Source organism: Natator depressus, chromosome 16, assembly GCF_965152275.1.
Source record: "Natator depressus isolate rNatDep1 chromosome 16, rNatDep2.hap1, whole genome shotgun sequence".
Taxonomy (NCBI): domain Eukaryota; kingdom Metazoa; phylum Chordata; order Testudines; family Cheloniidae; genus Natator; species Natator depressus.
In genome coordinates this window covers 3453474-3480587 of record NC_134249.1, presented here as the reverse complement: position 1 = coordinate 3480587, position 27114 = coordinate 3453474, and the positions used below count along the sequence as shown (strand labels likewise).

The window sequence follows — 27114 nt, the reverse complement described above, 5'->3', positions numbered from 1 at the left end:
ACACAGGGACAGCCCCGTGGCTGTGGTGGGGTGGAAGGGTGGCTTCAGTGGTGAGCCCCATGGCAGTGGGTAGGGGTGGGGGGTTGCAATGGTGAGCCCCATGGTGGTGGTAGGGGGGCGGGGAAGAGACGACCTGCAGCGAGGAGCTCTGAGGTGGGGCTGACAGCCCCCACATTGCTCCACTTCAGTTGTTGCAACCATTCCTGGTGACGACACGCATCACCTGCGGAAGGAGGGTAACGCAGACATGAAAAACCACAGTAATTACTGTGGTGGCTGTACATTGACCTAACTTGGGTCGATATAATTCTTTAAATGTAGACAAGACCTAAGATCTATTGGGCTGTGGAATCATCTCACAAGAGAAGGGAAGACAGCACTCAACACATTTCAGAATTCAACTGGACAAAAAACTAGAAAATGTACTACCAAAAACCAGTCCTCCAGTACATTGGCCAAAGGCTAATCTAGATGAGCCAAACAGTCTTCTTACTGAGGAAGGTCACAGAAGTTACAGTACTGCTAAAATACAATTTTTGTGTACAAAAAACAACCCTCAGCCTCTTTCTGTCTTGGATAACATACAAACATCCTTATAGGGATTCACCCCTTTTCACCTGCTCAATATTCACTTTAGAAAAAGCTGTTAAAACTGTTGCATGTATCCTGAGAGGAATGTGAACATTAGGGCTTGTCTACACATGGACACTATTGCAAAATTAGCCAGCGTGTGAATTTAAAACATAAAACCTATTCTATACTGACTCCCAGGGTAGACACTCTTATGCTGCACTAAGACTGCTTTTGCGTGGTTGAGCTTAATCCTGCTATTCTAGGTATTTCCCCATGTAGAAAAGCCCTTACAGGCACTCTCAGAAACCAGGAAATGCTCAGTTAAGAAACTGCTTCATATACCTTAACTCTGCCCCATAGGGATGACAGCACCTTGCTGTATTGTTCTTTTGGGAGTGGGGAACATATGCCTCAACTGCAGGAATCAAATGGCATGGAATCCTCCAATGCAGTGGTAGTGTCTTTAGTCGCAACTGTGCAGCTCAAAACTAAGTGGCAGGTTTACGTATCCAATGTGACGCAAAAGCAATTAGCTCCCATATTAAAGCTGCTATGCAGGCCATGTTAAGGGTCCCAAAGGACTGTATTTAAAGGAGTCATTTGGCATTGTGAGGTGTACTGAGAGAAGGGCATTTTTTGCTCGGGATAGAGATGATACTGTGATGTTCCTAGCTCCCACTGCCCAAAGGTTAAACCAGCATTACCCCAACATTTGAAAGCTGAAGCCTCCTTCAAGAAAATTAAACTAAATCAAACTAAAATCAACCTCCCACGGGCTGTTAAAGATTACCCAGAATTTTAATTAAAGGAAATTAAATCGTATTTTAAAATGTGTCCTTAAAATTTTTAGGAATATTGTACATTCATACAGGATGTTAAGAAATGTTTGAATGTGTGATTTTAAACTGAAATAGAACATTGCTGTGCAAGATTACCGTCATATTCCTTAACGAGTTTAAAAAAAAACTTGTAACTAAGTAGCAACATTCAATTTTTTCATTAACAAAACCCCTCACTCCCCTGGGTCCTTGGGCTTGGCTGCTCTGCGGAGTTTGGATGCCTTGCTGGAGTTGGCACCTTTTAGACTAGGGGAAAGAATAAGTGGTATCTTCCAAGCCCTCCTGCTCATGGCATCAAAATGAATGGTCACTCAGAGTAGATTGTGGAGAGCTTTATATTATGATCCTTCCTCTCCTTTCTTTGATTATTTCATTGCTCTGAAAAGAATGTAAGCGGATATTTAAAGTATCACTATGGGCACCCGATCTAGCACACATTAAAACGTATGGTGTGGCTCACCCCTCAGAGCTATTGTTTCAGGTTCTTTGCAAATTCCAGCTGCCTTGGTTAAGCTTTTTCCTCTACAATCACAACAACTAGAGACAAATGAAAGCTGAGGTGCTAGAGAAGAACTGATCATTTATCTATGTTCAAGTTAAAAAAAAAACAAAAAAAAAAAACAAACAACCTTTAGTGAACTGACTGCCAGTTAACTCAAGTTCACTAACATGTTCTTGTAAATCAAACACGTGGGGTGTTCAGACTAGCATGGACAAGCGAGTTTGCCTTTTTATCTCAAATTAGCTATTGTTTAACTCAAATTAAAAATTCTAGTGTACACAACTCTGAGAACCCTGTAACCGTCCCTCCCCACTCCTCCAGGGGGTGCAGCCCATACTTTGCAAAACACTGGCTTAACACAGCTGTTCACAATTTGTTTAGAGTCAGACTAACTGAAATACATCATGGATTAAATACCACAGTTAGTACTAGTGAGTTCACTTATCACATTATTTTACAGATACTGATTTTGTTTTAGAAATTAAAAGAGCAGCAAACTTAGAAAGTGTTCTTCTGAATTAACTTTGCCCCCAACTAAAACCTCTCCAATGCACTATCGAGGATCTACAACCTACCCTGAAGGACGACCCATCACTCTCACAGATCTTGGGAGACAGGCCAGTCCTTGCTTACAGACAGCCCCCCAACCTGAAGCAAATACTCACCAGCAACCACACACTACACAACAGAACCACTAAACCAGGAACCTATCCTTGAAACAAAGCCCGTTGCCAACTGTGCCCACATATCTATTCAGGGGACACCATCATAGGGCCTAATCACATCAGCCACACTATCAGAGGCTCGTTCACCTGCACATCTACCAATGTGATATATGCCATCATGTGCCAGCAATGCCCCTCTGCCATGTACATTGGTCAAACTGGACAGTCTCTACATAAAAGAATAAATGGACACAAATCAGATGTCAAGAATTGTAACATTCATAAACTAGTCGGAGAACACTTCAATCTCTCTGGTCACTCGATTTCTGACCACAAAGTGACTATCCTTCAACAAAAAAAAGTCAAAAACAGACTCCAACGAGAGACTGCTGAATTGGAATTAATTTGCAAATTGCATACAGTTAACTGAGGCTTGAATAGAGACTGGGAGTGGTTGAGTCATTATACTAAGTGAAACTATTTCCCCTTGTTTATTCCTCCCCCCCTCCACTGTTCCTCAGATGTTCTTGTTAACTCCTGGAAATGTGCTGGAAATGGTCCACCTTGATTATCACTTCAGAAGGTTCTCTCTCCCCCTACCCCACTCTCCTGCTGGTAATAGCTCATCTTAAGTGATCACTCTCCTTACAATGTATATTTTTTCATGGTCTGTGTGTATATAAAATCTTCTCACTGTACTTTCCACTTTATGCATCCGATGAAGTGAGCTGTAGCTCACGAAAGCTTATGCTCAAATAAATTGGTTAGTCTCTAAGGTGCCACAAGTCCTCCTTTTCTTTTTGCGAATACACACTAACACGGCTGCTACTCTGAAACCTTTGTTCCAGATGTTCATGACCAAAAAGGGTTAATGGAATTATAGAACTGCAGAATCTGACACTGAAATCCCTTACTGCAATCTATAGATCAGTCTATCTTCAACAGAACCTATTCTGACAGTTTGAATGCTCCTGCTACTCATTTCTGTTGAGTAAAAAGAGCCTTTGATGCCAGCGCCACAGCAAAGAAATGAAATGCTTTTATAACCATTTTATTTTCAGTGTTTAATCCATCTGAAAAATACAGAATGAATGCTTGTAAAATATGCTTTTTTGGCAGATGTGGATGTAAAACAAATTGTGACAACAGGAAATGTGTTTAATCTTTTCCTTGTTGAGGTCAAGGACAAAATAGAGCAGTTAACCAATAAATGCTCTCCTCAGAGGATTTAAACGTGATAGTGCTTCACCTGTGAAATCAGAACAAAGGAAGGCAGCAGCTTAGGAATTCTTCCATGAAATAGTCTGGCCCATCCTAAACTCCTCAGCAGGTTTACTAGAAAATATTAATCCATAAATGTTCACGCTCAAAATGGCACTCCCCATGATAAGCAGTCCTTACGGAATTCCAGTATTCGACAACTGAAATAATTTCTGTTGCTAATGACTGGTTACAAAAGGGTTAACCCAAAACAACGGGGGTATGGTTATTCATTGGAAAGCTTCAGACAGGCAGCAGAATGGTGGTCAGCCACGCTTCCCAGCTAGTAGATATCAAGAAATTAATGTTAGCTTTAAAAAAAAAGTTCGGAGCACTTTCTGAACAATGGAACAACTTCAAAATGCCATATTCAGAGTGTACGAGTTGGTGGCATTTTCAAAGGCAGTTTTGTAAACACAGCATACTGCGCAACTCTAAGTATACACATTACACAGGGTCCTCTAGGAGAGGGTAAAGCAAGGATCAGATCCCATCAGCATTCAACTGCAACAGCACTGGAGGCTTTGCTAAGAAATGGCTACGGTCTAGACTAGTGTCACTCTCACCCAAAGCATCATGCAGGAGGATTTTTTGGCCTGAGTGCACATGAAGAAAAATTAAATGAGATCATATTAAAGGATGAAACAGTGAGATATGAACAATTCCTTAATGGCTAGTTTGCATTTTTGCTTGAGGTGCGTTTATCACAGAATTGCACTACTGTCAGAGTTGGACTGCATTACACTGCACTAATTAAGCACATAAACCTGTAACTACCTAAAAAAACTTGGGTTTATTCCATAAACAGGGATTCTAACAATGACATTTTCCCCTTTAAACTTCAGGTACACTCCACCACCGGAAGTCAGTGTGACTGAACTGTTATTAACTTCTGCAAATGCCAGGTCTGTCTTAGCCTGTTTTGCCAACAAGATGACAAATCTTTGGAGTTTAAAGTAACTCAGAAATAAAATAAAATACTGGCATCACAGGATCACAAGTTCACAGTAGAATCATAGAATATCAGGGTTGGAAGGGACCTCAGGAGGTCATCTAGTCCAACCCCCTGCTCAAAGCAGGACCGATCCCCAATTAAATCATCCCAGCCAGGGCTTTGTCAAGCCTGACCTTAAACTTCTAAGGAAGGAGATTCCACCACCTCCCTAGGTAACGAACACACTCCAGTGTTTCACCACCCTCCTAGTGAAAAAGTTTTTCCTAATATCCAACTTAAACCTTCCCCACTGCAACTTGAGACCATTACTCCTTGTTCTGTCATCCACTACCACTGAGAATAGTCTAGATGCATCCTCTTTGGAACCACCTTTCAGGTAGTTGAAAGCAGCTATCAAATCCCCCCTCATTCTTCTCTTCTGCAGACTAAACAATCCCAGTTCCCTCAGCCTCTCCTCAGAAGTCATGTGTTCCAGACCCCTAATCATTTTTGTTGCCCTCCGCTGGACTCTCTCCAATTTTTCCACATCCTTCTTGTAGTATGGAGCACAAAACTGGACACAGTACTCCAGATGAGGCCTCACCAGTGTCGAATAGAGGGGAATGATCACATCCCTCGATCTGCTGGCAATGCCCCTACTTATACAGGCCAAAATGCCATTGGCCTTCTTGGCTACAAGGGCACACTGTTGACTCATATCCAGCTTCTCGTCCACTGTAACCCCTAGGTCCTTTTCTGCAGAACTGCTGCCGAGCCATTCGGTCCCTAGTCTGTAGCGGTGCATTGGATTCTTCTGTCCTAAGTGCAGGACCCTGCACTTGTCCTTGTTGAACCTCATCAGATTTCTTTTGGTCCAATCCTCCAATTTGTCTAGGGACCTCTGTATCCTATCCCTACCCTCCAGCGTATCTACCTCTCCTCCCAGTTTTAGTGTAGTCTGCAACCTTGCTGAGGGTGCAATCCACACCATCCTCCAGATCATTAATGAAGATATTGAACAAAACCGGCCCCAGGACCGACCCTTGGGACACTCCGCTTGATACTGGCTGCCAACTAGACATGGAGCCATTGATCATTACCCGTTGAGCCTGACAATCTAGCAATTACTAGATTCGCAGTCAGTCAATTACTTCCCTATAGACAAATCTGGTATGAAGTAAAAAAAAAGATGGACCTCCTGGATGCCAGCCCTGCATACTTAGAGTAACTTCTGAAAGTCAAGCTGTGGTCTGGCTCGCACTCCACCAGTAATCCTGATTCAACTGAGCTCTAATAAAGATTAATTTAAAGCGCACATGAGTGGCACACTTCTGTACACTTTGAGATAAAAGAGAGTGCTCCTGGGATTTAATTCATGGTTCTGTTGAGGGTACAGAAGCCAGAACAGATTCCAGCTGAGTCTCCCAAGGCTCTAAGGGTTCTGCAGGAATGGAAAAACAGGAGTAAGACGATAAAAATGTAAATTTTCATCACTAGTCAGCAGATCTGATCCAGATCACAAAGGATTAAATAAAGGGCAGATCTGCAGAGTAAGGGGGTGCTATATTTACAAAGTCACTTTTCTAACCATTACTGCACTTTTAAAAGGATATATGTCTAAGTCATTTTCCCAAATCAAACGTAACTTCAGTTCATGCAAAAGAATGTGCTGCTATAAATGGAATTCATATGTAACTCTTTTCTGTCAACAGCTTCCGACTGTGTGTTTGGTACAGCTTTTGGCTTCCTAAGAACTAGAAATACAGTTCTCTTTCTGATATGCTATCATGTTTTAAAAGCTACATTTTGTCATCACATGTAAATACTCAGCTCCCAAAGACTTTGTTCAAAAATGTTTATATTTTAAAACACACGCTGGTTTTTTCCCCAGTAGGCATGTTATACAAATGGTTTAGATTAGTGCACAGAAAATGCAATGATTTAAGCGGATTTAAGTAATTCACTTTAAACCAAAAAAAAAACCCCACACTATTTTGCACAGTGAAACTATCCTTCTAACAAGATTATTCCTTCAAAAAGACAGTTCAATGGGTACTACTATAAACAGAATGAACTAGTGGCCTAACAAGGGAGAGGAAATGAAGTTTACCAAACATACTAGGAATCAGATCATTTGGTCCATTTTTGAATGAATGGAGCCAACTTTGTGAGAAGTTCAGGCTTCTTGCAACTGCTTCTAAATTCTTTGTTCACCCTGAAGTTAAGATGGCAAATCTGAGCCATCTGAGCCCCTCTGGTAATGAGGGAGAATTCCCAGCCCTGCAAGGTTACTTCAGGAAATTAACACAAACATTTCTATCAAAGAAAGGAAAGCAAATAGTTTCTAAATTTCACATAAAAATTCTTCTAATTTAAGTTTTAAAAAAAAGGAACTAAGTAGCATTAGAAAGGAAACAGCAAGTCTTTACCTTTGTCAACTACGTCCCAGACTTCAACCTTTACGATATCATCAGTGGCTAGAAGTGGAATAAGGACACAAAACTTTAGAAGGGAGGATTTGGAAAAAAAACAAAACAAAACACTAACCCAAAGCAAATAGGTTACAAAGCTAAAAGAAAGAAACAGAATATCTAAGTGCAAATAAAAAACCCTTAAAAACCCCACAGCATTCCCTCTCTGATGTACTTCCACTGCTGCTCTCTTTAAAGAGCTCCTTGAAAATTCCTGGTAATAGATGAGAGATTTATAGACAATTTTTTAAATTAAGTTGCAAATTTGGAACACATTACTTCATGAGCGCATCAAAACCCCATTTGGATTCTTTTTTGTATCATACAGAGAGCTGCCACCCTCTTTTTTTTAAGACTAGAAGTTAATTAAATGCTGAGAACAAAGATCTTTATGACAGAAAACTTCAGAGTAGAGGTATTCTAACAAGATCAACTTTACTAATATTTTTAAAACCCTCACACAAATGCACCAAACAGGAATTGAAACATATATCAAACAAGTCACACACACAAGGTCTGTTTCTGTGCGAATTCCAAGTCATATTAGCTTACTCTGACAAAAAAATAATATTTTTACTCCTGAAAGCACTACAGAGCCAACAGCTATAGGAGAGTAAACTGGATTTGTCCGACTCAGATTTATTAACTAAGTTCCAACTGCAGAAACTTTATTACTAATGATGCATGAGCCAGAAACAGCTCAGCTTCATAGTGCAGGGTAAGTTTCAGAGTAACAGCCGTGTTAGTCTGTATTCGCAGAAAGAAAGAGGAGTAACTTGTGGCACCTTAGAGACTAACCAATTTATTTGAGCATAAGCTTTCGTGAGCTACAGCTCACTTCATTGGTTAGTCTCTAAGGTGCCAAGTACTCCTTTTCTTAGTGCAGGATAAGCAGTTGCACTTAGAAAGCCATACTTTTGATCAGTCTGAGTAAGTGATCTGATACCATAAGTAACACAGACCCCCACAATGCCTTTGTTAAAGAGTTTCTCTTCAGAGAAGTGCCACACTAGGGACTGAAACAACAATTTATACTGGCAACACCTACAAGTACATAGCAACTGAGCAAAGATTGAGCAATTGAGCACAGTGGCCCAAGTAATAAAAAAATATTCCCCTATCACACTGATTAAATTTAACCGACTATGACTTTCAATCCAGGAAACCATGCACTGTTGGTTTAGCTAACAAGTATGAAAATCCTGTAAAAAGAGTAACCAGTACAAATAGAAAAGGTTTCTTTGAACTTATGCATGATTGCCCATATAGTGATTGCCCGTCTAGCCCAATATAGTGCCCATATCTAAAAAAGTGAAGAACGAACCTGGGGAACTACAGACCAGTCAGCCTCACTTCAGTCCCCGGCAAAAACTTGGAGCAGGTCCTCAAGGAATCCATTTTGAAGCACTTGGAGGATAGGAAGGTGATCAGGAACAGTCAACATGGATTCACCAAGGGCAAGTCATGCCTGGCCAACCTGATTGCCTTCTATGAGGAGATAACTGGCTCTGTGTCATAGAATATCAGGGTTGGAAGGGACCTCAGGAGGTCACCTAGTCCAACCCTCTGCTCAAAGCAGGACCAATCCCCAATTAAATCATCCCAGCCAGGGCTTTGTCAAGCCTGACCTTAAAAACTTCTAAGGAAGGAGATTCCACCACCTCCCTAGGTAACACATTCCAGTGTTTCACCACCCTCCTAGTGAAAAAGATTTTCCTAATATCCATCCTAAATCTCCCACACTGCAATTTGAGACCACTACTCCTTGTTCTGTCATCAGCTACCACTGAGAACAGTCTAGAGCCATCCTCTTTGGAACCCCCTTTCAGGTAGTTGAAAGCAACTATCAAATCCCCCCTCATTCTTCTCTTCCGCACACTAAACAATCCCTGTTCCCTCAGCCTCTCCTCAGAAGTCATGTGTTCCAGTCCCCTAATCATTTTTGTTGCCCTTCGCTGGACTCTTTCCAATTTTTCCACATCCTTCTTGTAGTGTGGGGCCCAAAACTGGACACAGTACTCCAGATGAGGCCTCACCAGTGTCGAATAGACAGGAACGCTCACGTCCCTCGATCTGCTGGCAATGCCCCTACTTATACAGCCCTAAATGCCATTTGCCTTCTTGGCTACAAAGGCACACTGTTGACTCATATCCAGTTTCTCGTCCACTGTAACCCCTAGGTCCTTTTCTGCAGAACTGCTGCCGAGCCATTCGGTCCCTAGTCTGTAGCGGTGCATGGGATTCTTCTGTCCTAAGTGCAGGACTCTGCACTTGTCCTTGTTGAATCTCATCTGATTTCTTTTGGCCCAATCCTCCAATTTGTCTAGGGACCTCTGTATCCTATCCCTACCCTCCAGCGTATCTACCTCTCCTCCCAGTTTAGTGTCATCTGCAAACTTGCTGAGGGTGCAATCCACACCATCCTCCAGATCATTAATGAAGATATTGAACAAAACCGGCCCCAGGACCGACCCTTGGGGCACTCCGCTTGATACCGGCTGCCAACTAGACATGGAGCCATTGATCACTACCCCTTGAGCCCGACAATCTAGCCAGCTTTCTATCCACCTTATCGTCCATTCATCCAGCCCATACTACTTTAACTTGCTGGCAAGAATACTGCGGGAGACCATGTCAAAAGCTTTGCTAAAGTCAAGGAACACGTCCACTGCTTTCCCCTCATCCACAGAGCCAGTTATCTCGTCATAGAAGGCAATTAGATTAGTCAGGCATGACCATCCCTTGGTGAATCCATGCTGATTGTTTCTGATCACTTTCCTCTAAGTGCTTCAGAACTGATTCCTTGAGGACCTGCTCCATGATTATTCCAGGGACTGAGCTGAGGCTGACTGGCCTGTAGTTCCCAGGATCATCCTCCTTCCCTTTTTTAAAGATGGGCACGACATTAGCCTTTTTCCAGTCGCCCGGGACTTCCCCCGATTGCCACGAGTTTTCAAAGATAATGGCCAATGGCTCTGCAATCACATCCGCCAACTCCTTTAGCACTCTCGGATGCAGCGCATCCGGCCCCATGGACTTGTGCTTGTCCAGCTTTTCTAAATAGTCCCGAACCACTTCTTTCGCCACAGAGGGCTGGTCACCTTCTCCCCATGCTGTGCTGCCCAGTGCAGTAGTCTGGGAGCTGACCTTGTTCGTGAAGACAGAGGCAAAAAAAAGCATTGAGTACATTAGCTTTTTCCACATCCTCTGTCACTAGGTTGCCTCCATCATTCAGTAAGGGGCCCACACTTTCCTTGAGTTTCTTCTTGTTGCTAACATACCTGAAGAAACCCTTCTTGTTACTCTTAACGTCTCTTGCAAGCTGCAACTCCAGGTGTGATTTGGTCTTCCTGATTTCACTCCTGCATGCCCGAGCAATATTTTTATACTCTTCCCTGGTCATTTGTCCAATCTTCCACTTCTTGTAAACTTCTTTTTTGTGTTTAAGATCAGCAAGGATTTCACTGTTAAGCCAAGCTGGTCGCCTGCCATATTTACTATTCTTTCTACACATCGGGATGGCTTGTCCCTGTAACCTCAATAAGGATTCTTTACAATACAGCCAGCTCTCCTGGACTCCTTTCCCCCTCATGTTATTCTCCCAGGGGATCTTGCCCATCAGTTCCCTGAGGGAGTCAAAGTCTGCTTTTCTGAAGTCCAGGGTCCGTATTCTGCTGCTTTCCTTTCTTCCTTGCGTCAGGATCCTGAACTCGACCATCTCATGGTCACTGCCTCCCAGGTTCCCATCCACTTTTGCTTCCTCTACTAATTCTTCCCGGTTTGTGAGCAGCAGGTCAAGAAGAGCTCTGCCCCTAGTTGGTTCCTCCAGCACTTGCACCAGGAAATTGTCCCCTACATTTTCCAAAAACTTCCTGGATTGTCTGTGCACCGCTGTATTGCTCTCCCAGCAGATATCAGGGCGATTGAAGTCTCCCATGAGAACCAGGGCCTGCGATCTAGTAGCTTCTGCAAGTTGCCGGAAGAAAGTCTCGTCCACCTCATCCCCCTGGTCCGGTGGTCTATAGCAGACTCCCACCACGACATCACCCTTGTTGCTCACACTTCTAAACTTAATCCAGAGACACTCAGGTTTTTCTGCAGTTTCATACTTGAGCTCTGAGCAGTCATACTGCTCCCTTACATACAGTGCAACTCCCCCACCTTTTCTGTCCTGCCTGTCCTTCCTGAACAGCTTATATCCATCCATGACAGTACTCCAGTCATGTGAGTTATCCCACCAAGTCTGTTATTCCAATCACAATTCCTTGACTGTGCCAGGACTTCCAGTTCTCCCTGCTTGTTTCCCAGGTTTCGTGCATTTGTGTATAGGCACTTGAGATAACTCGCTGATCGCCCCTCTTTCTCAGTATGAGGCAGGAGCCCTTCCCTCTCACGCGCTCCTGCTCATGCTTCCTCCTGGTATCCCACTTACCTCAGGGCTTTAGTCTCCTGTGGATGTGATATATCTGGACTTTAGCAAAGCTTTTGATACAGTCTCCCACGGTATTCCTGCCAGCAAATTAAAGTATAGATTGGATGAATGGACTGTAAGGTGGATAGAAAGCTGGCTAGGTTGTTGGGCTCAACTGGTAGTGATCAATAGCTTGATGTTTAGTTGACAGCTGGTATCAAGCGGAGTACCCCAGGGGTCGGTCCTGGGGCCGGTTTTGTTCAACATCTTTATTAATGATCTGGATGATGGGATGAATTCCACCCTCAGCAAGTTTGCAGATGACACTAAGCTGAGGGGAGAGGTAGATATACTGGAGGGTAGGGATAGGGTCCAGAGTGACCTAGACAAATTGGAGAATTGGGCCAAAAGAAATCTGATTAGGTTCAACAAGGACAAGTGCAGAGTCCTGCACTTAGGAAGGAAGAATCCCATGCCCCGCTACAGGCTGGGGATAAACTGGCTAAGCGGCAGTTCTGCAGAAAAGGACCTGGGGATTACAGTGGATGAGAAGCTGGATATGGAGTCAACAGCATGCCCTTGTTACCAAGACGACTAATGGCATATTGGGCTGCATTTGTAGGAGCACTGCCAGCAGATCAAGGGAAGTGATTATTCCCCTCTATTAGGCACTGGTGAGGTCTCATCTGGAATATTGTGTCCAGTTTTGGGGCCCCCACTACAGAAAGGATGTGGACAAATTGGAGAGAGTTCAGCGGAGGGCAACGAAAGTGATTAGGGGGCTGGAGCACATGATTTATAAGGAGAGGCTGGGGGAAGTGGGGTTATTTAGTCTGCAGAGGAGAAGAGTGAGGGGCGGATTTGATAGCAGCCTTCAACTACCTGAAGAGGGGTTCCAAAGAGGATGGAGCTAGGCTGTTCTCAGTGGTAGCATATGACAGGACAAGGAGTAATGGTCTCAAGTTGCAGTGGGGGAGGTTTAGGTTGGATATTAGGAAACACTATTTCACTAGGAGGGTGGTGAAGCACTGGAATGGGTTACCTAGGGAGGTGATGTAATCTCCTTCCTTTGAAGTTTTTACGGCCCGGCTTGACAAAGCTCTGGCTGGGATGATTTAGTTGGGGTTGGTCCTGCTTTGAGCAGGGGGTTGGACTAGTTGACCTTCTGAGGTCTCTTCCAACCCTCCTAATCTTCCATGATTTTATGATTGCATCTCATCTTTGGCTAAGGGCTAGTCTACACTTGCAATGCTAAAGCGCTGCCACAGCAGCGCTTTAACGTGGCTTGTATAGTCACAGCAGAGCACTGGGAGAGAGCTCCCCCTGCACTCTAAAAAAGAAACAACAAAAAAAGACACCATCTCCACGAGAGGCGTAGCCACCAGCGCTGGTGCACTGTTTACACTGGCGCTTTACAGCGCTGAAACTTGCTGCACTCAGGAGGGTGTTTTTCCATACCCGAGAGAGAAAGTTGCAGTGCTGTAAATTGCCAGTGTAGACAAGCCTTAAGTCTGGTTTTGCAAAGCAACTCCTGCTCTGCATCCAATTTTCTAGCTTGACTGATTGAGGCACAAGGTGATCAAGTGACTTGCCCAAAGCCAGAGTGCCACAGGCCTTGCTGGACTAAAAACCATGATCTTCTGAGTACTGAGCCTTTTGGTTCAGCCAACTAGACAACACAGTCCTTTGTCTCTATCGCAGGACGTTTCTCAAGTCATCCATTCATAAGGCCAGATTTGCCACTCTTGCTCATACTAAGTAGAATCTTACTCCACAAGTAGTTCCACTAAAATCAACAGGGCTGCTTGCAGAGTACTACTCACTGTGGCTACATCTACACTACACACCACTTTCGGCAGCTGGTAAGGTATTCAGCTATATGCCTCCATGAAAAACAAGCTATGCCCATTCTGCAGTGTGTAGCTACCCATGTCAATGAAAGGTTTTGGAAGGAGAGGAGGCAGTGGGGAAAGGCTCCCCCCATCAGAGCTTTTCCCTATTGCTGGAGTCCTTGCAGGGAAATAACCTTGCAGACACAAAACAAATGTAGACTGTACATACAGTACTGCCTTCTTGAACCTGCAGATAGAGCTAGTATAGCTAAGCAGCACGAGAGTGAAATTAATGACACTGATCAGGTTTACTACCAGAGCCTGGGTCTGGATACAATTGTGTCAATTTTACACTCCTGCAGAAAGCTGTGGAGACAGTGGAGTGATTCAGAGAAAGACAACACACCAGACTTGCAGACAGTTAGGAGGAACATAGCAATTAAGTCAATCTAACGGGATAAATCAATTAACAGCAGGATACCAAGGGAGGAGAAATCTCTTTGGGGGGAGGGATAGCTCAGTGGTTTGATGCATTGGCCTGCTAAACCCAGGGTTGTGAGTTCAATCCTTGAGGGGGCCATTTAGGGATCTGGGGCAAAAACTGGGGATTGGTCCTGCTTTGAGCAGGGGTTGGACTAGATGACCTCCTGATGTCCCTTCCAACCTTGATATTCTATGATTCTAGCACAAATCTGTCTCCAGACACACACTTACAGCAGCCAGAAGGCTGAGAAGAGAGGCAGAGTAATAGAAACACCCTCTTCCCCATGCAGCAGCCAAGATACTTTGCGGAGAGGTAAAGTCAGTGAGACCCTCCACCCTCTTAACATGCAAGAGGCTGGGGGAGGGAGGTGGAGGAGGAGAAGAGGAGAGAGGAAGCTCCTCTTCCCTTCCAGTAGCTAGAGGGAATTGGGGCCTTAGAAGCCATCGAGAGAGAATAGCATGGCATATAGAAGCAAGAGGGAAATGGGTAAGTATTTGTGATACAAATGATCCAAGGGAAAATGATTTTCATAAGTACTTACTGGGTTAAATAAAACAAGGAGTCCTTGTGGCACCTTAGGGACTAACAAATTTATTTGGGCATAAGATTTCGTGGGCTAGAACCCACTTCATCAGATGTATGACGTAAAAGATACAGGAGCAGGTATAAATACATGAAAGGATGTGGGTTGCTTTACCAAGTATTAGGTCAGTCTAATGAGGTAAGTCAATTAACAGCAGGATACCAAGGGAGGAGAAATCTCTTTTGAAGTGGTAAGAGTGGCCCATTGCAGACAGTTGACAAGAAGATGTGAGTAACAGTAGGGAGAAATTAGTATTGGGGAAATTAAGTTTAGGTGTTCTAATGACCCAACCACTCCCAGTCTTTATTCAGGCCTAAGCTGGTGGTATCTAGTTTGCAAGCTAATTCCAGTTCTGCAGCTTCATGTTGGAGTCTGTTTTTGAAGTTTTTTTGTTGAAGAATTGCCACTTTGAGGTCTGTTATTGAGTGACCAGAGAGACCGAAGTGTTCTCCTACTGGTTTCTGAATGTTATGATTCCTGATTCATATTTGTCCATTTATTCTTTTGCGTAGACTGTCTGGTTTGGCCAATGTACATGGCAGAGGGGCATTGCTGGCACATGATGATGTCCCTTGAATAGATATGTGGATAGAGTTGGCACTGAGGTTTGTAGCAGGGTTTGGTCCCTGGGTTGGTGGGTTTGTTGTGGTGTGTAGTTGCTTCAGGTTGGGGGGCTGTCTGTAAGCAAGGACTGGCCTGTCTCCCAAGGTCTGTGAGAGTGAGGGGTTGTCCTTCAGGATAGGCTGAAGATCCTTGATGAGGCACTGGAGAGTTTTAGTTGGGGGCTGTAGGTGATGGTTACCGGCATTCTGTTACTTTCTTTGTTGGGCCTGTCTTGTAGTAGGTGACTTCTGGGTACCCTTCTGGCTCTGTCAATCCGTTTCTTCACTTCACCAGGTGGGTATTGCAGTTTTAAGAATGCTTGATAAAGATTCTGTAGGTGTTTGTCTTTGTCTGAGGGATCAGAGCAAATGCGGCTGTATCTTAGAGCTTGGCTGTAGACAATGGATCATGTGATGTGGTCTGGATGAAAGCTGGAGGCATGTAGGTAAGTATAGCAGTCCATAGGTTTTTGGTATAGGGTGGTGTTTATGTGACCATTGCTTATTAGCACTGTAGCGTCTAGGAAGTGGACCTCTTGTGTGGACTGGTCCAGGCTGAGGTTGATGCTAGGGTGGAAATCGTTGAAATCTTGGTGGAATTCAACTTGGGACACCATCATAAGACCTAACCACATCAGCTACACCATTCGGGGCTTGTTCTCCTGCACATCTACCAATGCGATATATGCCATCATGTGCCAGCAATGCCCCTCTGCCATATACATTGATCAAACTGGACAGTCTCTACGTAAAAGAATAAATGGATACAAATCAGACGTCAAGAATTATAACAGTCAAAAACCAGTCTGAGAACACTTCAATCTCTTTGGTCACTCGATTACAGACCTCAAAGTGGCAATTCTTCAACAAAAAAACTTCAAAAACAGACTCCAACATGAAGCTGCAGAACTGGAATTAGCTTGCAAACTAGATACCACCAGCTTAGGCCTGAATAAAGACTGGGAGTGGTTGGGTCATTAGAACACCTAAACTTAATTTCCCCAATACTAATTTCTCCCTACTGTTACTCACATCTTCTTGTCAACTGTCTGCAATGGGCCACTCTTACCACTTCAAAAGAGATTTCTCCTCCCTTGGTATCCTGCTGTTAATTGATTTATCCCATTAGATTGACTTAACACTTGGTAAAGCAACCCACATCCTTTCATGTATTTATACCTGCTCCTGTATCTTTTACTTCTTACATCTGATGAAGTGGGTTCTAGCCCATGAAAGCTTATGCCCAAATAAATTGGTTAGTCTCTAAGGTGCCACAAGGACGCCTCGTTTTTTGATACAGACTAACACAGCTACCACTGGAACTGGGTTAAATGTTATTTTCCTGTGCTAAAAATGAACAGTAGTTATACCAATTGTTATACTCAACACACAGTCTAGTTTTTAATTAGCCACTGCATTCCTGACTATATCATGAATATACAAGCAGATGATTAGCTCTTCGTGCTGCTGGGTTAGTCTTTATGACATAGAAGCCATTATGGGCAGCATTCCACCTCAGTTGCTTCTGAAGGCAAGTATCTACACCGGGAGAGTTACAGCACCGCTCAGAGAGAACTGAAGGGAAACCGCTGTTGTGTGTTCACACTATCAGCTGCCTGAGCAATAGGACTTGCAGCACTTAGTGGTATTCGGAGCACTGCACTCTGGGCAGCTATCCCACAGAGCACCTCTTTCTCTTCTGCCGCTAAGACATGGGAAGGCAGAGAGGGTCATGGGGCATCCTGGGTCCTGTCCCAGTGCCCCATGATGCATTGCTTCGCATCCCAGAAATCCCTGTGCTTCAATCAATTTAGCTCCAAATTTCAATGGTTTCTGTACTGCACGCCCTGCCTCCTCGGGCTGCAGGAATGGATCCCGAACTGTTGACCAGGATGCTGCTCACTCCAACCAACACGTCACGAGTGGCCGTGGAGTTATTCCTTAAACTACAAAGGTAAGAGCAGTGAGACACTGATCTCCCCATGCATAGTAGCTACAACACAAGATTGCCTGTGGCATTCACGGAGGTGCTGACCACAGAGGAATGGCGCTTTTGGGCTTGGGAAAAAAGCACTGAGCAGTGGGATCACATCGTGATGCACGTCTGGGATGACGAGCAGTGGCTGCAGAACTTTTGCATGAGGAAATCCACATTCATGGGACTGTGTGATGAGCTCGCCCCAGCCCTGTAGCGCCAGGACAGGAGAATGAGAGCTGCCCTGTCATTGGAGAAGCACGTGGCGATTGCACTGCGAAAGCTGGCTACTCCAGACTGCTACCGATCAGTCACTAACCAGTTCGGAGTGGGAAAGTTGACCGCTGGACTCGTATTGACGAAAGTCCGCAGGACCATTAATCGCATCCTGCTCCGAGCAACGTGAGTGACATTGTGGATGGCTTTTCACAAATGGCCTTCCCTAACTGTGGAGGGGTAACAGATGGCACGCATATTCCAATTCTGGCACCAGACCACCTAGCCACCGAGTACATTAAATCGCAAGGGGTATTTCTCAATGATTCTCCAGGCACTTGTGGATCACCGTGGGCGTTTCACAGACATTAACACAGGCTAGTCCGGAAAGGTGCAGGACGCACGCATCTTTCAGAACACTGACCTGTTCAGGAAGCTGCAAGCAAGGACTTTCTTCCCGGACCAGAAGATCACCGAAGGGGAAGTCGAAATGCCCACTGTGATCCTGGGAGACCCTACCTACCCCTTAATGCCGTGGCTTATTAAGCCATACAGAGGGCAACATGACAGAAGCAAGGAGCGATTCAACAACAGGCTGAGCAAGTACAGAATAACTGTGGAGTGTGCTTTTGGCCGTTTAAAAGCCCGCTGGCACGGCCTCTGTGGGAAGCTGGACCTGGATGATGACAATATTCCTATACTTATAGCCATGTGCTGTACGCTCCATAATATTTGAGACAGGAAGGGTGAGAGCTTCACTCAGGACTGGACCGCAGATGTTCAGCGCCTGGAGGCTGAGTTTGAACAGCCAGAGACCAGGGCAATTAGAGGGGCGCACTGTGGGGCCATAAGGATCAGAGATGCCTTGAGGCAGCAATTTGAAGCTAAAAGCCACTAATATTTTGTTGCTATGCTCAGGAGTGCAGTGCTTGTAATGCTAGCAGGTGATTGGTGCAGATGACGCAATATGTGAGTTTAACATAATTGTATGTTGCTTTGCAGGGCTCTTTTTGCTTTCAATTAATAGAATAAAGATTGCTTTCAAACCAACACAATTCTTTTATTAAAAAACAACAACTGGAGGAGAGTCAAACCAAAAAAAAACCATCAGCAGCGAGGGGACTGCGGAAGGCAAGGTCCCAGGAAGAGGAGGGGTCCCAGGATGGTTAAAAATTTTGTATGTCCAGGGATCATATCCAGCCTTCTCCTTTGGAGTACAATGTAGCTGGTACTATACTTCAGCAGGGCCAAACTGCAGAGGGATGGGTGTTCAGTGCAGTGGGAGTCTGCAGTGCTGGACTGTGAGGGGGGGTAGGAGTGGAATGCAGCAGGTAGAAACTGGAGCCAGGAGGTTGATAAGAGTGTTGGCAGTGTCTGGGGGGAGGATGAGAGAGTTTTGCGGCAGCGGCGGCAAGGGAGGTCAGGCACGGAGCTGCTCAGCTTGAAGAGCTAGTATCGCGTGGAGCATGTCCTCTTGGACCTCCATAACCTTTAAGAGCCGCTCCATGGCTTCATTCTGGCATGCTACGTTCTCCTTTCAGTCCCTCTTCTCGCTGTCCCACCACTCCTTCAATTCCTGTTGCTCAGCAGCGGAGTGCATCATAACATCACACAGAAAGTCCTCCTTAGTTCTTCTTGGCTGCTTTCTAATTCTGCACAGCCATACCGCTGCCGATAACAAAGAGGGAGACTGGGCTCCCAAGGTCATCTCTGTGAAGTTTAAACACAACATTTTACAGCAGCAGTATTGTTTGCAACACAGACAACACTGATTCAGTGCTTTAACACACAGCCGGTATTCACACACCTGTCACTAACTGGCTGACCCCAAGCAAGCACACATGAGTCACGAGACCCCAAAAAGGTAAGCAGCCACAGGGGAGCGTAAATCCCTCTTCCCGGACCCTGCTGTACACTGGGCACATGGCTCTTGGGGAAAGCCAGCACTGTGGGGGGCTGAGGGGCTGATAATTACTCCTGTCCCCACACTTTCCATAGGACATGATCATTATGGAAGATATCTCGCTGCTGAGGGTCAGCAGGGAATCAAGGGAGGGTCTTCTCCAAGACTGTGGATTCCGCCCTGGCCCCATGTGGCTCGCCTGTGTGCGGCAATGGTCTGCCTTCCCCCCATGTCGGAAACAAAGTAGCTCTGCCGAAGAACCTGCAGCAGCAGATTGCCCAGTATCTCCACGAGAGTTTCCAGGAGATCTGAGGGAGAGTCCTGTGAAGTGAAGGAGTCAATCAGCAGCCTGTTCCGCGGCTCAGGCTTGGCAAGCGGTGGGAGACAAGCCTGCTTTCTGCAACCCTCCTTCCCCCAACAACTCACTTCAGCGATTCTCAAAATCAAATCCACTTACCAAGGGCCTCCTTTCTTGTTTGCACTTCGCAAGCATCCAACAGCTGTGCCTGGCTCGCCACCTCCAGGATAGAAGAGAGTTCCTGGCTGCATGCATCTCTGACCTCCGAGTCATCCTCTGCCTCTGCATCCCCCCACCCTCCACATCCTCGTCCAAGATTTCCTCCTCCTGGCTTGGTCCACTATCAACTGGCATGCGAGCCACCAACGTATCCACAGTGGCCTTTGCAGTGAAGTTGGGGTCACCGCCAGGTATCACATCCAGCTCTTTGTAGAGCCGGCAGCTCCGCGTGGGCACAGCACCGGAATGGCAGTTTGCTTCCCGCGCCTTGTGGTAGGCGTTCCGCAGCTCCTTCACTTTGACCCTGTGCTGCAATGTGTCCCGGTCATGACCCCTTTCTGTCATGCATCGTGAAGTCTGTCAGTAAATATCCTAATTCCTACGGCTGGAGCGCAGCTGGGACTGGACAGCCTCCTCTCCCCAAATGCTGATGAGGTCCAGCAGCTCGGCATTGCTCCAAGCAGGGGATCGCCTGGTGCGTGGAGCAGGACTGGCCACCTGGAAAGATGTGCTGAGACCACTGCGTGCGTCACCGAGCAGACAGGAAGGGGACTTTCAAAATTCCCAAGGAATTTAAGGGGTGGGATGATGGTTGGTCACCTGAGGGCAGGGCAGTAGAGTTCAAACCGATGACCAGAGAGGTGAGAAGAGGCATTGTGGGGCACCTCCCAGAGGCCAATCGCAGCACTGTCATCGACCACTGTGTCTTACACTGGCACCACAACGCAGTAGCCCTACACCGCTCATCGGGGTGGTTTTTTTACAATGCGACAACTGCACAGTTTCTGCGCACTCAGTGGCTTGGCAGTGCGTACACCTCAGGAGTTACAGTGCAGAACGCTGCTTTACTGTGCAGAAACTTGCCAGTGTAGACAGGGCCTAAAGCTTACCAAATTCCACAGACAAGAGACCAATGGATCAGAGAAACAGTTTGGTTCATTCTCAGAAGAAAAAATCCACATCCCTCTAATAAAATGAATTCTTTGCCAGCAGTCTAAGATTTCAGAATAATCACAAAGAACAACTTAAGGATCTCAGAATAGTTGTTTGAAATTTAATTAGTCTTGGGAAATGGCTGACACGGTCTTCCTCAGGATCGTTCTTCACACAGCATGAGTGTGGCACAGGCAAAAAAAATTGTAGTCTTCCCCCTAACAGGAGAAGTCAGCCAGCAAGACAGTAATTACGTCTGGGCTGACTTCTCAAAATGCCCACGTCTTGTCTATCTTCAGTGGGAAGTTTTTCACAGCAGGAAACATCTCTTATTAATGTTTGTTAAAAGCTGTGAGTTTTTTTTTTTTTTTTTTTTATTAACAGCACTGAGTAATTTTTAATAAGATCAGCAAGTGAAATTCTTTCCCATTAATTCTCTAAAAGTACAAAACAATTATTTTCTTTAAAGTGAAACAAACTGACAGCAAGAGACAAAATGTCAGTTCTGTAATCTCTCAAGTATCCGTCAGACTCCCCTCTCCCCACCGCATATTTCACCTTGAGAAAAGCCCTTCACCTTGCAATACACATGGCTGTGATTTCCAAACACCAAGTTCTGTTATAACAGAGCTTTACATTAACTTTGGCCTTACACAAAAATTGCCTTCAGTTATTGGATTCCCAGCAAAACCAGCCTGCTAAATGGGCTGCCTCTACACTAAAAAGCATGGAACCTGGGATCCAACAAGTACAGATGCAATCCAATGTTTGGAAACAAACTGCTTGGCTTCCCTCTACTTACGGAGCACAGCTTTCAAATATTTTGGGCATGTACTTTGATCACCTAATTAGTGCGAGTGCATGCACAAAGCAAGTAATTGGTGCTGTAAGTTGTAATTGTAGTTGTAATTGGTGCTGTAATTTAAAGGTTTGGCCATCCCCAGAACAGCTCGAGTCACCCCCTCCCCCCACACCTCCCAAGCAGGCCACCCACTTACCCTCAATCTCCCATTCTGGAAAGCAGTGGCCCCTCCCTGCAGCTCCCAGCTGTTGCTCCTGCCTCTCCCCAAGCACAGCTCCCCAGCCTGGCCACACCATGTGACCGAGTGGGCCCGGCAAAACTTGGAACTGCAGTCTGCCTGCGCTGGCACACTGCGAGCTGGGGAGCCAGGCTCTGGAGGGTCCAGCTGCCCCTAGCAGAGGCCAGCAGCTCTACCGCGCCAATTTTGCAGGAAAAAAAATGAAATTCTGTGCAGAGCATTAATTCTGTGAAAATTCTGCATTGCGAAGTGGTGCAGAATTCCCCCAGGAGTAACAGCTGGGAAGACCAAACCTTTTAAATTCTAGTCAGGGTAGATCAGCCAGAGCCATTGGCAGAGAGGAAGCAATAGAAGGCAGCCACAGAATCGGTTTAGTAACAGAAAAGTCTACTTACACCTTTGCAGACCCAATTTAATATGCTATTTAGCTCCAAGGGGATGATTCTGGGGTGCAACTCTGGGAGGCAAAGCACAAAACCCACAGTCTGGAATCGGGAGGGTGCAGCTAATGGGGCTTTAAACCACCTCTGACCCCCCCATAATAGCTTAGATTTGGGAGGGTGCAGAGCAGCCCTCAATGAAACTTGTCTGCCTAAGTTATTGCAGCCCAAGATGAGCTGCCTACAAGTAGCAGTGCAACCCAGAACTGTGGGCATTGCAGTATGCCAGGGTGGACTAGGTCCAGAGACCCCCTTCTGGAGGCCTTGTGGTCCTGCAACACCCTGCGCCAGATAGAGCAGAGAAGTCCTCCAGGCAACTAGAGTGGCTGCAGAGAAGCAGCCAATCCGGGGGCAGAAGAGCCCTACATAAGACAAGCAGCAGAGCAGAGAAGCTTAGTTACTGCATGGAGTTTGAGGGAGGGAGGACTGGGTGTCTGGCTGGACAGATGAGCAGCAGGCCACAGACAGCTCACTACAGAGAGTTCACCAGGCAGAACTGAGCCCAGGGAAGGCTGCCAAAGACCAGATGCCTGGCTGGCTGGCTAGCTAGCTAGAGTAGCAGCAAGACCATGAAAAGGTCAGTGCGGGCAGGCTGAGCCCAGGACCAATCCAAACCAGGAAGGGTACAGAGATCATAGGATTGGAAGAGACCTCAAGAGGTCACCTAGTCCAGTCCCCTGCACTCATGGCAGGATTATATTATCTAGACCATTCCTGACAGGAGTTTGTCTAACCTGCTCTTAAAAATCTCCAATGATGGAGATCCCACAACCTCCCTAGGCAATTTATTCCAGTACTTAACCATCCTGACAGTTAGGAAGTTGTTCCTAATGTCCAACCTAGACATCCCTTGTTGCAATTTAAGCCCATTGCTTCTTGTCCTATCCTCACAGGTTAAGAAGAAAATTTCTCCCCCTCATTGTAACATTTATGTTTATGTACTTGAAAACTGTTATGTCCCCCTATCAGTCTTCTTTTCCAGACTAAACAAACAAAAACAGTTTTTGTTTTGTTTTTTTCAATCTTCCCTCATAGGTCATGTTTTCTAGACCTTTAATCATTTTTGTTGCTCTTCTCGACTTTCTCCAATTTGTCCACATCTTTCCTGAAATGTGGCACCCAGAACTGGACACGCTACTCCACCTGAGGCCTAATCAGTGTGGAGTAGAGTGGAAGAATTACTTCTCCATGTCTTTCTTACAACACTCCTGCTAATACATCCCAGAATGATGTTCACTTCTTTTGCAACAGTGTCACACTGACTCATTTTAGTTTGTGGTCCACTATGACCCCCAGATCCCTTTCCATAGTACTCCTTCCTTGGCAGTCATTTCCTATTTTGTATGTGAACTGATTGTTCCTTCCTAAATAGATTGCATTTTGTGGCAAAGTACCTTGTTCGCCTCAGCAGGCCCAGTTCTTTTTAGCCTTGGAGACACAGGTTTGGGCAAGGCAGTCCTGGGTGGCACAAGGTCAGGCTATACCTTTCCTCAGTCAGTCCCTTGTGCCTGTTTTCCTTTCCCTTCTGGGGAGGGAATGCAGCCTCCCTTCCTGGAAAGGTTCGGTGTCTTGCGGCTCCTAGCCTACTGGCAGCTTCCCTGCTTCTTTCACCCCGCCCCCCCACCTTTCCTAACAGGGGAGGGTTTTAAAAGGTCTCAAGCAGTTGGAGTCAGCTGAACCTAATTGGTTCTCTAGCAACCCCTTTTCAGCTGAACCTTATTAACCTGTGGTTACCTCTCCTCAGTGGATAGGGAAGGGCCTTTTAACCTTCTGGGACTGATTACTACCCCCTGCTTTGTAGCTGTTTGTCCTGGGTTTACCACAATTTGTCCTTATTGAATTTCATCCTGTTTACTTCAGGCCATTTCTCCAGATAGGATTAAAATTCAAAACTAACTGCCAAAGCACTTGCAACCCCTCCCACTTGGTATTGTCCGCAAACTTTATAAGTGTACTCTCTATGCCAATATCTAAATCACTGATGAAGATATTGAACAGAACCGGACCCAGAACTGATCCCTGTGGGACCCCACTCATTACGCCCTTCCAGCATGACTGTGAACCACTGATAACTACTCCCTGGGAACTGTTTTACAACCAGTTATGCACCCACCTTATAGTAGCTCCATCTAGGTTGCATTTCCCTAGTTTATGAGAAGGTCATTCAAGACAGTAACAGTATCAAAAGCTTTACTAAAGTAAAGACACATCCCATCTACCACTTCCCCCCCCCCCATCCACAAGGCTTGTTAGCTTTCCTTAACAGGGTATCAGGTTGGTTTGACATGATTTGTTCTTGACAAATCCATGCTCACTGCTACTTATCGCCTTATCTTCTAGATGTTTGCAAACTGATTGCTTAATTATTTGCTCCATTATCTTTCCAGGTACAGAAGTTAAGCTCACTGGTCTGCAATTCCCCGGGTTGTCCTTATTTCCCTTCTTATAGGTGCCATTTTCCAGTCGTCTGGAATCTCTCCCGTCTTCCATGACTATTCAAAGATAAATCACTAATGGCTCAGATATCTCCTCAGTCAGCTCCTTAAGTATTCTCTGATGCATTTCATCATGCCCTGGTGACTTGAAGACATCTAACTTGTCTAAGTAATTTTTAACTTTGTTCTTTTCCTATTTTAGCCTCCGATCCTACCTCATTTTCACTGACATTCACTATGTTAGACGTCCAATGACCACCAACCTTTTTGGTGAAAACCGAAACAAGTCATTAAGCACCTCTGCAATTTCCACATTCTGTTATTTTTCTTCCCGCACCCCATTGAGTAATGAGCCTATCCTGTCCTTGGTCTTCCTCTTGCTTCAAATGTATTTGTAGAATATTTTCTTATTACCCTTTGTCTCTAGCTTGTTTGATCTCGTCAGAGATGGGCACTGTTGGTCTGGTTGCAGACTGAGTCCAGGGACAGCTGCTGGAAAAGGACACCAGCTGAGGGTACTGAGATGGGCCCCAGATGGGTGACTGAAAAAGGCAGTGCCTCAGGGAAGAAGCCTTAGAGGTATAGCCCCATACCAGAGCTGAGAAAGAACTTGGACTATATACCCTAGAAAGGGGGACAGCTTGGGCGGCTCAGCTAGCAGAGAGAACCAGCAGCCAAGGGGGTGCTTGCGAGAGGCAGGCACCACCCTGATGTAAAACCAAAAGCAGGCTCACACCTAACCGAGAGAAAGGGGGCCCGTGAAATGACTGTTTGCAGGCACAACTGGCCAGAGAAAAAGGGGGCACACATGGGAGGTGGGTAGGTGCTGACACCATTACAGGCATGCACCATGGCCCTGCTACCTCTTCCCCTAAGCCTACCCACTTCTGCCTCCTATGATTGAGCTATGAAAGGGACTCCTAAAATAATCTGCTCCTGTTTTATGTATTTTCTGCATCAGCAACGTTCTGCCCACACTGTAAAAATTCCAGTTCCTTTATGCTGCCATAGCAGGAAGAAGACTTCTACCCCATCTCTGCAACTCAAGCAAGTATCTTCGAGTATCATTGACAAGATGCAGTAATTCTGTTTTTCAATACTTCTTACTTGTATTAATATCTCTACATAAGATTATTAGAACTACAAGCATTTAAAAAATCTAATTCACTTTTCATCATTGTCCAGTATGGATTTACACTCCCAGCTGCACAGTGAGACTAGACTGCTCATTTTCACCTGCTGGTACTAAATGTACTAACGCAGTACTCTTGTACTTCAGTATCCAGCCCTCTACGGACACAGTTCAATATCATCTGTTTTCATTGAAACAGCAAAAAAATACAATGAACATTTCAATGCATATTCACGTTTTGTTAAATTTCTTCCTGTGATTTTTAACTACTGAGGACATCTGTTTAAATGGTTGGTAATGTAATTACTGAGTGAAAGGATTAAAAAACAGGATTATTTGATCAATCAAGTAAGAGTGATGGGGACCCATTTTAAATCCAAACTGGACAAAACCGCAAGAGACAGCTAAGGCTACAGAGGAATTCCTGCCTCCAAAGCAGAGACTATTCCTTCCCCAGGCACCCTCCATTCCCTCTCCCTTCTTACTTTTATAGTTCCAGTGGATGCTGGTGACTTGGATCTCCTGAGTAGGAATATATTCTTCAACAAACTTCTTCCCCTGGAGTCGATGCCAGAGTGTGGTTTTCCCTGTGTTCCTGTCCCCTCGGATTACAATTTTCACTGGGGGTGGGGGGAGAAGAGCAAGTACAAAAATAAAGTTGATTAAAACAAATCTTGGGAATGCTTGGAAAACTTAATTTGACAGTGTTATTCTGATGTAATTAGATCTTTCATGTTACACATACATGGTATTTCATTACAAGGTATGAGCAACAGCCATTCAAATTCCTGCTTACTCAGCTGCCTAATTTAGTTTAGCAGGAAGAAACAACTTCAAGATGAAGCCACTTATCCTAACCCTTAGGGCCTTGCACAATTTCACTCTGTGTCTGCCCTCATTTTTGCCTTGTTCCCATCCTGCTGCCTTCCCCCCCTCACCACCCTGGGTAACCTTAACACCTGCTCAAGTTTCAAAAAGTTCTTCCACACTTACCTTTGAGCTTGCACCATCCTCCTCCTCCTCCTCCTCCTCCTCCCCACATGCCCTCCCCTCGTTTTCAAATTTTCCTTAAAATAGTTTTCTTAGCTTTAGGAGATCATTATTTTCTTGAGGATATCTGCACAACTTTGAAACTAGCCGGTCAGCTTGGATATCTGAACTGCTCTGTCTGAGGGCCTGCCTCCTTGAGAAGGTTGCACGAGTTTTATTTAAAAGGTGTGAATTTAAAATGATAGAATTACACTGGTGCAAATGGCTGTGTGGACACTTTGGTTTAAGCATGGCCTATTTTAATTTCATTTAAGTTGATTAGGAACAAGTTTAATCTAAAAACAAGCATGGCCTACAGTGATTTGCACTGGTTTAAC

The 27114-nt window shown here is 45.2% G+C and overlaps 1 protein-coding gene across 3 annotated transcripts in view; it reads right to left on the bottom strand.

The window, feature by feature from the left end:
- RABL6 (RAB, member RAS oncogene family like 6) overlaps positions 1-27114 on the bottom strand; it is a 100942-nt gene that overhangs the window by 57712 nt on the left and 16116 nt on the right. For 2 of the 3 annotated variants that reach the window (XM_074973950.1, XM_074973952.1), the window contains exons 2-3: positions 26233-26367; positions 7203-7250 (exon numbers count right to left, since the gene is read on the bottom strand). In XM_074973950.1, the coding sequence (XP_074830051.1) occupies positions 7203-7250; positions 26233-26367 (183 nt within the window). The remainder of the gene's footprint in view (positions 1-7202; positions 7251-26232; positions 26368-27114) is intronic. The other variant, XM_074973951.1, reaches the window with a different exon arrangement.